At 58.8% G+C, this 15,204-nt stretch overlaps 1 protein-coding gene across 1 annotated transcript in view; it reads right to left on the bottom strand.

The window, feature by feature from the left end:
• The window catches only part of HCN2 (hyperpolarization activated cyclic nucleotide gated potassium and sodium channel 2), a 20,240-nt gene extending 5,036 nt beyond the window's left edge, over positions 1–15,204 (bottom strand). The window contains exons 1-5 of the mRNA XM_052642581.1: positions 14,552–15,204; positions 4,889–5,312; positions 3,766–3,927; positions 2,331–2,549; positions 1,088–1,234 (exon numbers count right to left, since the gene is read on the bottom strand). Of these exons, the coding sequence (XP_052498541.1) occupies positions 1,088–1,234; positions 2,331–2,549; positions 3,766–3,927; positions 4,889–5,312; positions 14,552–15,204 (1,605 nt within the window). The remainder of the gene's footprint in view (positions 1–1,087; positions 1,235–2,330; positions 2,550–3,765; positions 3,928–4,888; positions 5,313–14,551) is intronic.

Genomic DNA, 15,204 nt, shown 5'->3' with positions numbered 1-15,204 from the left:
GTCCACATCAGAAAAAAATCTTTAAAAAGACAAATGGTTACGGGGTGGAAATTTACATCACCAAGAGGTAAAGTCCTTCAGGTTTTTAGGGAATTCCCTGGCAGGTCCAGTGGCTAGGACTCGATGCTGTCACTGCCAAGGGCCCAGATTTGGGTTGTTCCTTAGTTGAGGAACCATCTGGCAGCCTCGTGGTTTGGCCAAAAACAAAATAGTTACCAGAGGGGAAAGGCGTAAGTAATTGAAGAGTTTGGGATTAGCAGATACTATATGTGAAATAGATAAGGTCCTACTATGTAGCACAGAAAGCTCTTTAACATGTAATAAACCATAATGGAAAACACTCTATAAAAGTGTATATAGATAGATGAGTCACTTTGCTGTACACCAGAAACTGACACAGCATTATAAATCAACTATGTGCTGTGCTAAGTTGCTTCAGTTGTGTCTGACTCTTTGCGGCCCCATGGACTGTAGCCCACCAGGCTCCTCTGTCCATGGGATTCTCTAGGCAAGTATACTGGAGTCAGTTGCTGTGGCCTCCTCCATGGGATCTTCCCAGAGGATCAACTATACTTCAATTAAATATAAAATTTTCTAAAAAAGGCCAAAAGTTCCGAAGGAAAGCAAACAAAAGTTATGGATAATTCACAGACAGAGAAACACAAATAAACAAGCCCTTGATCACAGGGACACTCTCCCAAAAGAAGAGAAAGCACCTGAGTGTAGTTCCTTGGGGCACACCTCTCACTGAGCATTTGGGAACCATCTCCCAGGGCGTCCCTCATGACACCTCAGAGGGATTGAAGGGTGTGCCCCTCCCTCGCCTTTCTGGGCACTGCGAGCTCCTCCCTCAATGCGGAGCAGGGGCTCAGAGAGGGGGCGCTGGGGCTGCGGACACCTGGAGGCCCACAGATGTCCATGGTTTTGTAAGAAGACGGATGGAGAGCCGGAGGAACCCAGTGGAGGGACAGGACAGAAGATGGGTATTTTCTGCCTATATCCAGTTTTGCCAGTTTAACTTAATGTAAATGACTAAGTAAAGATCAAATACAGATCGCCAGGAGCTCACTTCTCTCGGAAGCCCTACCTCCCTCAGGGGCCCGTTGAGCTCGCCCAGGATGCTGTCCTCATCGAACATCTTGCCCTGGTAGCGGTGCTCGTAGTAGTCGTGGATCTTCTGGCGGAAGTCGGCTGGCAGCTTGTGGAAGGACATGTACTGCTCCACCTGCTTGTACTGTAGCGGGACAGGGGGCCCGGGTCAGCAGTGGCCGCTCCAGAGCCCCAGCCTGAGCGGGCCTCGGCTTATGACCACGACAATATGGGACACTCAGGGAATCTGAATTTCAGATGAACAACTAAAATGCCCCTGGTAAGTTTAACCCTAGCAGTAAAAGTTAACTCCTGTGTCCTGAATATCTTCTGGCGACCCCTGCCACCGCCCCCGACCCTTTGGTGGCCCCCTCCTCAATGATCTTTTTAGAAATTGCCAGCCCAGCCCCTCCTGAACAGGGCTGGGGGCAAGGGCACCAGTTAGGGGTGCCAGGCCCTACTGTCCCCAGGGTGGCACCCCCAGGGGAGCTCTGGCCCTGCTTCCGCCCTAGCCCCGCCCAGCCACAGCTGTCCTGAGCTCAGCGGAACCCGTGACGGCAGGCGGGTGGCGGCACCAGCTCGTGTTTGGGTGGGAGGCTGGTGGCTTCCGGACAGCCGGGGCGCCTGGCACCAGGCCCAGCTGACCCGGCCGACCTGACTGCTGGGCATTGCTGGGGGTGAGGGAGCTACTGGGCCAAGGCTAGCGCTGGGGTAGTAGTACAGGGACAGTGGGGCAGGGTTTGGGGAACTGGGCCACCCTTGGCCTGAGGGAGGGGAAACTGAGGCAGAAGACTGAAGCTGACGTCCAGGAAGGGCTGGCCTATGGGGCCACATTGGACTGGCCCCAGGGAGGCCAAGTCCCAGGACATCCTTGCTTCCTAGAGGCCTCCCTTGTGTCCTTGAGCAACCCCAGCACCCCCACCTTTCCTGGGACAGCCCAGAGACACCCCTCACCAAGGGGTCTCCTGGCCCTATCCTTTTTAGACCTCTTCTCCCGCCTTTTCCCTTCATCAGCCCCTGTGTCCCCTCTAGACTTCTTCCTCAGAGTTCTGAGCTTTCTCACTGTCCTGTGAGCTGCTCCCCCCACTGAGGGGGGGGGGGTCCAGTCCTGATCACAGTCACAGGCCCTTCTGAGGTCCCCATCCCCTCTACCCCTCTGGCCTCCATCCTGAGCACAACACATGGAGCTGGAGGGATGTGGGGTGGACCCCAGACCCTCGGGGGTTCCTCCCCCCTCAGACCTTCTCCTGGTACTGGCGCCTCGAGGAGTCCAGCGACTGGATGAGGGCGGTGGCGTGGCCAATGAACATGGCGTAGCAGGTGGCACCCACGATCATGCTCAGCATGGTCAGCCAGATGTCCGTCATGCTCTCTGGCGCCTGCCGCCCGTACCCGATGCACAGCATGTGGCTCATGGCCTTGAACAGCGCGAAGGAGTAGAGCTCGCTCCATGAGTGGTTCTGCAAGTCCAAGGGTGGGTGGTGGGCAGGGGCTCGCCGTCCCCAGGGAGCCCCTTGACCGCCCCGCCCCAGGACCCTGCCTGCCCACCCTTCCCCAGGCATCCGGCTCCCTGTGTCCAGAGTCAACCAAGAGAAACTAGATTTAGGCAGCCGATGTGATGTGCACACATGTTACAGCAACTCAGCAGAGGGCCGCATGAAGCCACCTCCCCACTTCATTCCTGGGGAAACAGGCTCCAAGCAGCTAGAGTCCAGCCCTGGGTATTCAAGAGCCCTCACTACTTCACAACCTCTGATGAGTGTCTTTGAGGCCAAAGAATGGGAAAGTCCTGGGGACAGCGAGCTGGGGACACTGAAATCCTGATCAGAGGGGCGGGGTGGAAGAAGCATCAGACAGGACCAGGAAGAAACCCACCACCCCCAACCAGTCCTCAGTTGAACCAGCTAGGGGAGGGGCAGTGGGCCCTGTTCAGGAAACAGGACCACATGCCTGGGTGTCCGGCCAGACAATGAGCTGCCTCAGCCAGGCAGCTGTGCCAGGCGCTGGGCCGGGCGCCCAAGGGTTTTCCCTCCAGTGCTCCCGCCCATCAATGCCCACCTGCCCTGTGCCCCAAATGCACCCCAGCAGGAGAAAGGCTTGTTAACAGTCTCAGCCAGAGAGCAATAGGTGCTCCTGAATCTCCCAATTTATTACTTCTCAAGACCGTTGATACTACTTTCCCATCTGAGGACTATGATAAAATTGTCATTTAAACACATGGGTGCAAATAAAATGGGCTTCCCAGGTGGTTCAGTGGGAAAGAGTCCGCCTGCCAATGCAGGAGATGCGGGTTCGATGCTTGGGTTTGGAAAATGCCCTTGAGGAAATGGCAACCCATTCCAGTATTCTTGCCTGGAGAATCCCATGGACCGAGGAGCCTGGTGGGCTGCACTCCAGGGGGTCGAAAAGAGACATGACTAAGCAATAGCATGCACATACATGCGTGCAAATAAAAGAGTGGAATGGATCACAGAATAGTAAGCAGATGACGTGATTTCTAAAGGGGAGAGGGGGACAAAAGCAGCTCTACTGCCCTCAAACGGCAACGGATCTCCATAGTTCTGGATCTGCAAGGCTCCAACTGGGACAGCAGCCCAGAGGAGTGCTCAGCACCAGAGGGGTTTTCAGGCGCCCTGTGCTCCAGGCACGCAAGAGGGACACGGGCGCGGGGCTCACCACCATGCCGTTGATGGAGACCCAGCAGTTGCGTGGGAAGTCCTGAAGCATGGGCACCAGGAACTGCAGGCAGCCATCCCAGTGGCAGAGGAGCAGCATCATGCTGATGAGGTTGCAGATGCGCATGACCGCACTCGCCAGGTCGTAGGTCATGTGGAAGATCTGTGGGCAGGGCAGGGCAGCTCACGTGAGCGTCCGGCAGACCCATGGTTACTCGTGCCCCAGCAGTGGGAAGACGCAGTCCCCCGTGAGGGGCAGCCCTTACTTCCTCGTAGCCCCCACTCCCCGTAGGCCTTTCAAGGTAGTGAAGTGCCCTAGACTAGAGAACATGGCCCCTTACCAGCCTGCCGCCCAGGCACCAAATCTCTGCCTGGCCGGCCATCCACTGTCCTCTCTGAGGACCACTGCCTCTTCCAGTGACCCAGTCCCCACCCACTCCCCTGATGGCAGCCTGTCACCATCCTGGAAAGTGCTGGTGACTGAGCCTGTGTGGTGGCCATGGGCTGCAGAAGTCAGGTCACACTGAGTCCAGAAGTGGGTCTGAACTTGGGGGAGAGGGTCATGATTTCACTCCTTGGGGCCTCAGTTTCCCCATTGCCAACAGGGCTGTGGACTCTGCCTCTCACAGGGCAGAACGAAGGAAGGGCTGCAGATGTGTCAAGGATTCATGCAATGCTTCCTGTGACCCCACTCCCCAGCAGGTAGGGGCTCCTGTGACCACGCCCCTAGCTCACCCAGGTTCCACCCCTAAGTTTCCAAGGACCCTCTATGCAGCTCCTGTAACTCCGCGCAGTGTACTCAGTGACACCGTTACTCTTGTGTGTCTAATCCCGCCTGTCTTCTCATTGTAGTACGCCCCTGGACCCTGCAGCACCCCCTGCCAAGGGTCTCCCATCATGGCCCGGCCTTTTTGTTCCCGGTGCCACCTGTAGCCATCGCCTGGTCCCATCACCATAACAGCATCCTCACCCATCAGCACACCCTCGCCCATCACGACCCTGCCCCTACATCCCAGCCCAGTTCCAGCCCATTACGACCCCACTGACCCCACCCTTGCCTCTGTGCCCCAGCCCCACAACCCCCGCCCGTGGCCGCGCCCCTGCGCCCATGCGCAGCCGCTCACCTCCTCCCACTGATGGATGTAGCGGATGAGGCGCGACAAGCGGAGCAGGCGCAACAGGCTGAGGATCTTGGTGAAGCGCACGATGCGCAAGGCGCGGGCCGTCTTGTAGACCTCAGAGTCGATGCCTTTCTCCACGATGAGGAAGATGTAGTCCACGGGGATGGAGGATACGAAGTCCACCACGAACCACGTCCGCAGGTACTTCTTCTTGATCTTCTCGGGGTCCAGGATGATCTCCGTGTTGTCCTCGATCACGATGCCCGTGCGGAAGTTCAGCACCAGGTCCATGAGGAAGAATGTGTCCGAGACAACGTTGAACACAATCCACGGGGCCGTGGTCTCGTCCTTGAAGAAGGTGATGCCCACAGGGATGATGATGAGGTTTCCCACCATGAAGAGCAGCATGGTAAAGTCCCAGTAGAACCTGGGGGCGAGGCGCAGTGGGTCACGACTCCACCTTTGTGTGGGGCCCTCCTCTGAGTGCTTCTGCCTGGCCCACTGTGCATGCAGGTACCATTGAGGACCAGCCCATAACTCGCCTACTCGGGCAAAGCTGACAATCTGCCCCCACCCCGGGTCATAGTTGGTGAGGGTTTCCCAGATGGCGCCAGTGGTAAAGAACCTTCCTGCCAATGCAGGGGATGTAAGAGACACAGGTTAGATCCCTGGACTGGGAAGATCCCCTGGAGGAGGGCAGTATTCTTGCCTGGAGAATCCCATGGATCGAGGAGCCTGGAGGGTTATAGTCCATGGGGTCGCAAAGAGTCGGAAAAACGACTGGAGTGACTCAGCACGCAGGGCTAGTGTGGACCTTGCCTCCAGGAAGCCCTCCCACGTCCCAGATTGCACTCTACTGCTGCCTGGACTCCTCCAGCCCGGTTCCTCGCACAGGCCCAGCCTGACCGTCTTTCTTTGAAGAAGTCAGAGACCTAGAATAGCCACTCAAAGATTGACTAAATGTTCCCCGGGACCAAAAAGGGCCAATGTGCCTGGCATAAGGTTGGCATGCCAAAGGAAGTAAGGCTGAGCAGGGAGAGAGGAGACAAGGAAGAAACTGGAGGGGTGGGGTGGGGATTGGCTCCAGGAGTGTTGGGTGGTTGGGCCGTGGCTGCAGGCATGGGATGGGTGCCAGACAGAGTGCGGGCCCCCCACCCCCACTGAGTTTTCCTGTAGGGCACTGGAAGGTTGAGCAGGGGTCACTGGCTATCCCTCCATTTCTGAAAGCACCGAGGGTGCAGGGGATAGGGGGGCGCTGGAGACAGGGAAGAGGCTGGGGTGCCCCAGGGGCAGGGAGAAAGGAAGAGGAAGCCCTGGCAGGCAGAGCATAGGGATAGGCGACAGAGGAACCTAAGTGAACCGACTTGGCCAGGCTTGGATGTTTCATGTGATAAATACGCCTGAAAATGGGATGACTAGTTGCTTCCACTGCCAGACACACACACCCAGGACTGATAACGTGTGCCTGAGAATTCCACAATTCCAGAATTCCACCTGGGAATGCTATGCTCTCGTGAAACAGCCTGTCATTTGAGGAATAAATCTATCAACAGCCGGGCACCATGTCCTGAGTTCAACATTTACCTGTGAGGACAGATGGACACAGCAAAGGCCACATGGAAAGATGCCCAGCCCTGCAACAAACAGGAATTAAAACTACACGAGGCAAAACTGTCTGGTGCTGCAGAAAGTTAAAGTTACCATGTGACCTGGCAATTCCACATGGGTCCTGGACCTACACCCAAGGATGGAAAACAGGTATTCAAACAGACTCTTGTACACCACTGTCCACCATGGCACGACTTACATTGGCCAGAATTGGAAACAATCCATGCATCCATCAGTGGATGAACATATAAACATAATGTGTTCCCTCCACACATGGGAGCATCACTCAGCCACAAAAAGGGAAGAAGCCCTGATACTCGCTACCACGTGGATGGACCCTGAGAACACAGTGCTCAGTGAGAGAAGCAGACACAGGAGGACACGTGGGGTGTGACTCCACTGATGGGAAAAGTCCAGAACAGGCAGATACACAGACACAGAGAGTGGGTTCCTGGTTGTCAGAGGCTGGGGAGTTTCTGTTTGGGAAGATGAAAACGTTCTGGCAAGGATGAAAGGTGGTGCTTGCACAACATTGTGAATGTACATAATGTCACTTGACTGTACGCTTTTAAATGGTTAAAGGCCAAATGCTATGTTGTATTTATGTTAGCACATGTATACAAAGAGAACACCGAGGACCAGGGTCTTAGCGATGAAAGGATGCCCCAGATCGGGGTCTGAGGCCACACTCCCTGTTAAGATTCAGACAAAGGATGGTCTAAAATTCAGAATGAGTCCTTTGTTTGATTTTGCCTCTCACAGTGCAGGAAGAGACGCCCACACTGAGGTAGGTATCCTGGGCCATCTGGTAGGCCAGGCGCCCTCCTCTTCATGGCCAGAGTCCCCACGTCCTCTTGGAGAAGGTTCTAGTGTATGCAGGCAGGACAGGGCTGGGGGACCCTCAAAGCCTGCCACTTCCTGGGCCTCCCCCAGATGGACAGAAGAAGAGACTGAGGTTCCTAGGGGCTGGAGGGACTCTCCCAAATTAGCACAAACTAACAGAAAGCTGGAAACAGCAGTGCTGACGTGACTACAGTGAGCACCCTGATTTGGGAGATGCTGTGGGTCAGCTCTCTTGGGAGCAGCCCTGTTAGGGAAGAGCTATAGCACCTCACCTGCCCAGTAACCCAGGCCTTCCACTTCGGGGAACTGATCCCAAGGAAGTCATCCAAGAGGAAGAGAAAAAAATTAAAAAGTGATTTGTAACAAGATGTTCACAGCAGCCTGGTCTGCAAGAGCCAAGCCTGGAAAGGACCCAAAGTCCAAGACGGTGGTGACAACAGCCAGGTCTGGGCTCCTCCCCACTGGCAAGTGTGACCTTGGCAAGTCCCTCCAGCCCCTGGGAACCTCAGTCTCTTCTTCTATCTGTCTGGGAGGAGCCCAGGGAAAGGCAGGCTTTGAGGGTCACCTGGCCCTGTCCACCCACACATGCTGAGGGCTTCTCCCAGTGGCCATGGGGACTCCAGCTGGGAAACCCACCTTGGGGTGGGGATGGATGGAGACCTTTAGAGATGAAAGTGTCGACATGATCTGGGGTGAGTGATAAGGGCAGAACAAAGGACTGCTCCCAGTTCAAGGCATTCTTTACATGAATCTAGACCATATGTAGGGCTCAGACCTCTGATCTGCACCATCTACTCAGCCTTGAGACCCCCAGGACCCCAGCCCCAACCTGACTGAGGGGCCTCACCTGCCTGCTCCCCACCTCCACCCCCAGCATATCCACAGCAAAGCTCCTAAAACCCTGCTTTTTGGATAGAGACCTTCTCCCCGAGCCCCAGTTTTGGGGTTGAAGGGCTTATGCCTGAGGACAAAGCAAGCAGGAAAGAGTAACTGAAGGCCAGTGGAGAAGAAACCTCCAGAGAGCCCAGAAACCTATGAGAGGGGGTTAGAAACAGTCTAAATTGGGGGGCCTGGAAATCACCAGGGTGGGGCAGAAAGTCTAAATGGCCAGAAGCAGAAGTGCTTCCCCTCCCTAGGTGACACATCACAGACATTCTCTCCTTTTGTTCTGTGGTCAGGGTGTGGGTAGGGGGGCAGGTGTGGGCAGACACCACACTTTCCACTGACAGACCAGAGAGGTGGCCCAGCCTTGGGATGCGGGGCCAGAGACCTGAGAGCCAGCCTGCCACCCCTGGGCCTGTCCTGTCCACTGCCCGCACTGCCAGGAACTCCACCTGCAGGCCCGAGCCCTGGCCAATGCCCCTTGGTCACTGGGAACTATCCCTGGCTGCCCAGGGTCTCAGCCTCGTCCCCTCCAGCCAACGTGGTCCTCCTGGAGGTGGGCAGGAGGAGAGGACTGAGGCCTGGGGTAAAGGTTCCAGGCCCCCCTCCCCTGCACCCCCACCTCTCCTGGGCCTGCCTGCCCCCTTGGGCTGTGCAGCCCCAGAGCTGATCACTCTCCTCCAAGCCTCCATGCCTTATCTGCCCAATCCTGGCAGCCCCTCCAACAGTAGGCCATCTCAGAGACCTCCAAAGACCCAGAGATGCCCTCCCATGACCCAGAGATGTCCCCCCTAGAACTCATGGACCCCCTGGGACCCAGAGACTCCCCAAGACTCAGAGACCTCCCCTAGGACCCAGATACCTCCCAGTATCCCCAGGACTCAGAGACCCCTGAGACTCAGAGACATGCCCCAGGACCCAGAGATTCCCCGGGATCCAGGGACCCTTGGGACCCAGAGACCCCTCTCACCCAGAGACCCCTCTCACCAGGACCCAGGGAATCCCCCCCCCCCAACCCCAAGAACTCCCAGGACAAAGTCAGGGCTTCAGGGTCCGGGGTCACAGCTACCTCAATTACCCAGGGTCTTTGGGGACAGTAATTAAACCCTGTGTTGAGAAGTCCTCCCGAACAAACAGACCCCATGAGAAAACACTCAGACCCTGGTTCCCCACCTGTGCCCAGATAGGAACTGGGCCCTGAAAGACAGCGAGGCCAGGGCTCCCGGGCAGGAAGTGGGGGGCTCAGCACAATGACCCCAGCACTCTGTGAACAGGAACACTCAGAACCCTCTCCCAGGTGCCACAGCCACATGGTTCTGATGTCAGTGGGGCCCACTGGGAGCCCAGCACCTGCTCCAGCAGCTGCCTGGCCTTTCTCTGTGCAGATGGAGAAACCGAGGCTGGAAACGGTTAAGTGACAGAAGCCAGGCAGTCAGACCTCAGAACCAGAGCTGGGGACCACGTGATGACCCTATCTCCAGTGCTCCAGGCCCCTCCCTTCAACTCCGGAAACTGGACAAGCAGCCTGTGCTTCCAGTACCAGGCAGGCAGGACCAGGCGAGGGGCCGGCAGGGGTGTCCCAGGAGCCTGAAGCTGCTGGCCAGGGACACGGTGAACAAGGGCAGCAGCTCCCTCCATTCCAGGTTGGAGAACCAAGAACTGGGCAGGAGGCAGTCTAGGAATTATGGATCAGATCAGGCAAATCCCAGGAGATTAGGGGCTGGAGGTCTGCAACTAAGGATGAGCCTGAGGGTGGGGGTGGGGGGTGGAGGATTAGAGCCTGAGCCCTTGGACATGAGTTACAGATCCCAGGCGGGTGTCAGTGATCTGGAAAGGGAGACTCCCTGGGGGAGGATTCCTGGGTGATCCCAAGACAGGGCATACTGTGGGGTCAACTGGGTGCCAGGCCAGGGGGACACGTGGTGACCAGACAAACCTGGCACTCCCTCAGGGCCCCAGCCCGGGTGGGGAGCTGGACGTTCCACACAGAAAAATGACTGAGATGCTTCAGAGGGGCTGCTTTAGCTAGGATGAATCAGGAGGGCTTCTTGGAGGAAGTGGCATGTGGGCAGAAGATGGAGGAGGACCGCTAGGCAAAGTACAGGGCACTGCACCCTGGGCCCAGGGAACAGCCAGCATGGAGTTTGCCTTTTGGGCAGCTGGAAGGCCTGGGGCTGGAGCAGGGGCATAAAGGGAGGTGAAAAGGGATGAGAGGTGTGGGAGCCGGGCTCTGTGGGGCTGTGGGTCAGCCATAGCCATGGCTGAGTGAGTTTAAAGTGAGAAAGACAAACATCCCTGCCAGGAAGGGGTGGAGGGTGGTGTTCAGGCAGGAGGTGGGGTGGCCTGTGCTCGCTGCGTTTGGGGGGAAGTGAAGCAGGGTCTTTCCTGAGCAAGTGAGTAGCTGAGGAAGCTACCTTATATAAAGTGAACTCTCCCAACATTCCCCCTGAGCCCCCAGGTCATGCCCAGGTGAAGCAGGGTCTTTTCTGAGCAAGTGAGTAGCTGAGGAAGCTACCTTATATAAAGCAAACTCTCCCAGCATTCCCCCTGAGCCCCCAGGTCATGCCCAGGCCCTGGATGTGGACACAGAGCATAGGTGTGTGACAATCTAAAGCAGGGAATTCAAGGACCAGAAGCTCCAACTTCAGGCAGAAACGCCGTAGAGTGACGAGGGGCCCCTGACCCCTCACAGGGACAATGGAGCTCCCTTCCTCCCTGCTGGGTGGGCCTGGGCCACAACTCTTCCACCTGGGAAATGGGTATGTCCACTGCCCCCAACTCTGAGCACTGGATTCACAACCAGGGAAGCTCTGGGCCCCGTTCCTGTCTTGCCTCCCCTCCCCACCCCACCCCCACCACCCCGGGATAATTCAAGGCTTATTCTCATGAGCTGACGCATCCTCATCTCCTGCTGATCCATAGGGCCATCTGGGGCAGGAGAAGCCCTCTAGTCCTGTTGAATTTTCAGGCCAGCCCTCTACCACCCCAGGCTCTTGGGGTCCCCTAGGGTGTCACACAGATACAGGCCAGCATCCACAGGACCTGGCTTTGTCTGAACTCTGCTGAGGGCCAGGAAAGGGACCCACTTCTCTTTTCCCTGCAAAACCAGGCCTTCTGCTGGCACAAAATTTGGGAACATTGAGCAGCAGGAGAGACTCAGGTCAGAACTCAGAGGAGCTTACAGACTTGGAAACAGGATGAAAGGCCCTGGGAAGCCACCGCCCATACTCTTTGCGGGGAGATAAGGCCACCGGCCCCCCATCCCAGACATGCCCAGGCCCCCACTCAACCACAGCTGCCTTGATCCCCAAGTGACCACCATCCAAGGAGGTGAAGAAAGTGGCAGAAGGAGTGGATGGTCCAGAATGGGAGAGCTTCCTGTTGTCCCTGGAACATGCTTCTCCCCTCCCCCACCCCACGGACGCTCATAGAACATCTGTATCCAGGCGCCAGCTCTAGTGTTACCCACAACCCCATGAAAAAGTGAAGACACGCCCAGAAAGGGTTGGGGCTGGTCCTAAGCTGCCAGGAAATGGGGCTCATGACCTGACTCACGGCCTCACCTGGCACCCACATGGGCCCCTCAGCGGGCTCCCCAAATCATCCTGGCCCCCCCTGCATGCCAGGCCCCAGGAAACCATGGTGCGGGAGTGTGTGAGAGAGGCAGGTAAGCGTATCAAGGGGGGAAAGGCTGCTTCCAAGTGCACAGGTGGTGCAGACACAAATTGGATCAAGAGAAGTGGGGTACACCTTGAATTTGGGGAAACTGAGGCAAGGAAGCCTGGGAAGGGCTCCAGGCTATACACAGGGGCTGTGGGCCTCACTGCAGACTTCCCCAGCCCCTCCACAGCCTGTTCCAGACTTTGTACTCCTCTCTCCCAGCCTCAGTCTGGTCACCTTCCTCAAGAGCCCTCCTCCCTGAGGCCTCTGCAGACACTCCCTCTCCCTGGAAGCCCTCGTGGTCCTTGGAGTGAGGCATGGCTGCAGCTGTTTCAGCTCATCAAACATGAATTGTCCTGTTGTCCACACCAGACAGGTGCCTGGTCAACCTGAACAAAGTTGTTGCTCAAGGAAGTGGTCCTGGGGCTGGTATGGGAGCCTTGGCCTCTTGGCCTCATTTCCCTTCTCAGTCGTGTCCAGGGCTCACCTGGGTGCCAGCGGGGACAGTGTCTGCACCATCAGGTCATCAGCACAGACAGAGCCAAATGTGGACAAGCAGACCCAAGGACCCTCCCTGCTGCTCCATGAATGGTTCTTAAAACTAACACACACCCATGAACACAGGATGCCTTTTTTCCTCTTGTTTCTTCTTGGCCTGGACAGGACATGGCCAGAGACCAGCTTGCCTGACAATTCAAAGTGCGGATTCAGAGGCCAGCCTCCCCAGGCACGAATCCCCACTCTGCCTGGCTTGGGACTAGCTGTGTGGCTTTGGGCAAGTGAATTTACCTCTTTGTGCCCCTCTCCTGGTGTGTAAACTTGGGGTAGCTGCACTCCAACTTGGCAGGATCTTAGGGTTTTTACCTTGACTGGCTTACCTTGTCCCAGCTACAGGCCACACATGCCCCCTCCCTCGCCCTCACCCCATTGATCACCCCCAGTTTACAAGGTATCTGCCCAGGGACACACGAATGACTGAGCGGGACAGGCAGAAGGATGGGGCATCCAGCTCCTTCTCCCAGCACCACCACCGCTTCTGCAGCTGAGAGGAAGCTCGGGCCACCCACTGCCCTGGGGAAGCTGCAAACAGACGTGCTGGAGGGGACAGGGGAATGACTACTTTCTGCAGCTACCTCCCGCTGCCCACATGTCCCCCATATCCCTTTCCAGCCAGCTGGTGTTAGCCCCCAGTTCACAGGGGGACCAGGTGGGCCAGAGAGCCCTGGAAGTCAAGTCCATCCCCATTTCACAGACCAGAACCATCTACAGAAGGATGCAAAGGCCCCAGGTAGGTCGGGACCATCCAGAGCCCCCCCACCCGACCCCTACTACCCCATCAGGACGTGACCCTGGGACCTCTGCCCCTGGCCTCTTCCCGAACCCAAACCTCTAGTCAAGGCTGCACTCACATCCCAGGAGGGTCTGAAGGGTGAGGAGCTGGAATCATGGACTTTCCTCCAGCCTCTGCCCCTGACTTGTGTCCCTGGGCCTCCGTTTCCCCAGCCGTCCAGAGAAAGGGAGAGTCCCGCAGCCCCCTTTCCCAGCTCTGGGGATCCAGGAGCAAAAGACCTCTGACTTCAGAGGAGGGGGAAACCCGAGACCCGCGGAGGGAGAGGATCCGCAGGCCTCTGGACTGCTGTCCGTGGTGCTGAAACCGCGTCCGCCCTGGGAGCTACAGCCAGTAGGCGAGCGGAGGGGGGCACACAGACCGTGTGCACCCTAGCTCACACACTCGTCATGGACACATCACCTCGCACACTCACACACACACACGCATATAACACCATCTCTCCCCAACATACAGCCGCGATCTGCCGGGCAGACACACCCCCCAGAGCGCTCAGCCCGCGCCCCCAGGACCCCCGTCCCCTGCAGTCACATGCTCTTGATCACACACACAGACTGCAGTACAGGCATCGTTCTCACTCGCAGGCCACACAGCGCACGCCCAGGAACGGAACTGCAAACAAACGCGGCATGACCCTGCTCCGGCCTCGCTCTGAGTCTTTCCACGCACCAGCCGGCTGAATCCACATTGACAAACCAACCACCGACACCTGGGCACGCCACCCGGCCGCCTGAGCTGATGAGGCTGAGAAGACACAGCCGCGGGATATCAGCACGCTCAGCACCCACTCCTCGCGGAACACCCAGGCCCAGGGACCCGGGACGCGCCTCTCTGCGGCGTGGGGCGCAGGTGGAGACCGTGGGATCCGGCGTGTCCGCTTAACCCTTTCTCCGCCAGCCTCTACCGGGCGCGTCCTTCCCGGGCGCCCTTCCTTCCTCCTTCCTTCCGCTCCTCCGCCTCCCCGGCACCCACGTTCCCCTCTATTCGTCCTCTCCGCCCCTCTGCGCTCAGACCCTGGTCCTGCGGCCCGTGACGTGCGCCCACTCGAAGGGCGGGGAATGTCAGGTTGCGTGGGAGGGGGCGCGCCAGGGTCACGGCACGAGCCTGCGTGCATCTCCCAGCGGCCCTCCAAGGGCGGCGCCTTGGGCGCCCAGGTCCTTCTGGGGCGGGTCCCGGACTCGCCCGAGGTCACTGAGGGGGGGCCCCGAGGTCACCCGTGGGGCGCACCGCCCGGCCCTTCCCAAAGCGCTCCCAGGACGGCCTCCGCGCGCGTCCGCTCGCCGTGCCCCTCCGCGCGGGCCGGCTGGCCCTCCGAGCGACAGTACCTGAAGTCGCTGTAAGGGTGGATGATCCAGGCCCCCGCTGACTTGACGCGCTCCTGCTCGCGCTCCACGGCCTTCTGACTGCCGAACATCCGCAACGAGAACTTGTTGACACCCGGCTGCAGGAGCGCGCCGAACTGGCGCTGCATGAAGCTGGCCTGGCTGCCGCGCGACTCCCCCGCCGGGCCCGCCTCCTCGCTGCCCGCCTCGTCCGCCGGCCCGGGCCCGGCTCCAGAGCCCGGCCCGGGCCCCGGGGCTGCCCCGCGGCATGAGAACGACACCTTGGGACCCCGCGCCGGGCCTTCGGACCCCGCGGGGCTGCACTGCGGCTCGCCGCGCCCGCACTCGCCGTTCGGGCTGCCCTTGGCCGTGCTCGCGGCGCCCGGGGTGCCGGGGCGGCCGCAAGAGCTGTCTCGGCTGCGGAGCCGGGCCCGCGGGCCGCCCTCGTCTGCTGCCTCCGGGGGCGCCGCCTCGGTCTGGGGCGCCTGCTGAGGGGGCGCCGGTACGGGGCCCGGAGGGGGCGCGGGTGGCGGCGGCGGCGGTTGCTGCTGCTGGGGGCCCGCGGGCGGCGGCGGCGGCGGCGGCGGCGACGGCCCCGGCGCGGGGGTCGCGCCCGGGCTCTCCCCGGGCCGCCCGCCGCCCCCGCGCGCGTCCAT

This window comes from Budorcas taxicolor, chromosome 7 (genome assembly GCF_023091745.1).
Source record: "Budorcas taxicolor isolate Tak-1 chromosome 7, Takin1.1, whole genome shotgun sequence".
Classification (NCBI taxonomy): domain Eukaryota; kingdom Metazoa; phylum Chordata; class Mammalia; order Artiodactyla; family Bovidae; genus Budorcas; species Budorcas taxicolor.
Note: the sequence above shows the minus strand (reverse complement) of the source record. Positions and strands in the feature narration are given on the sequence as shown.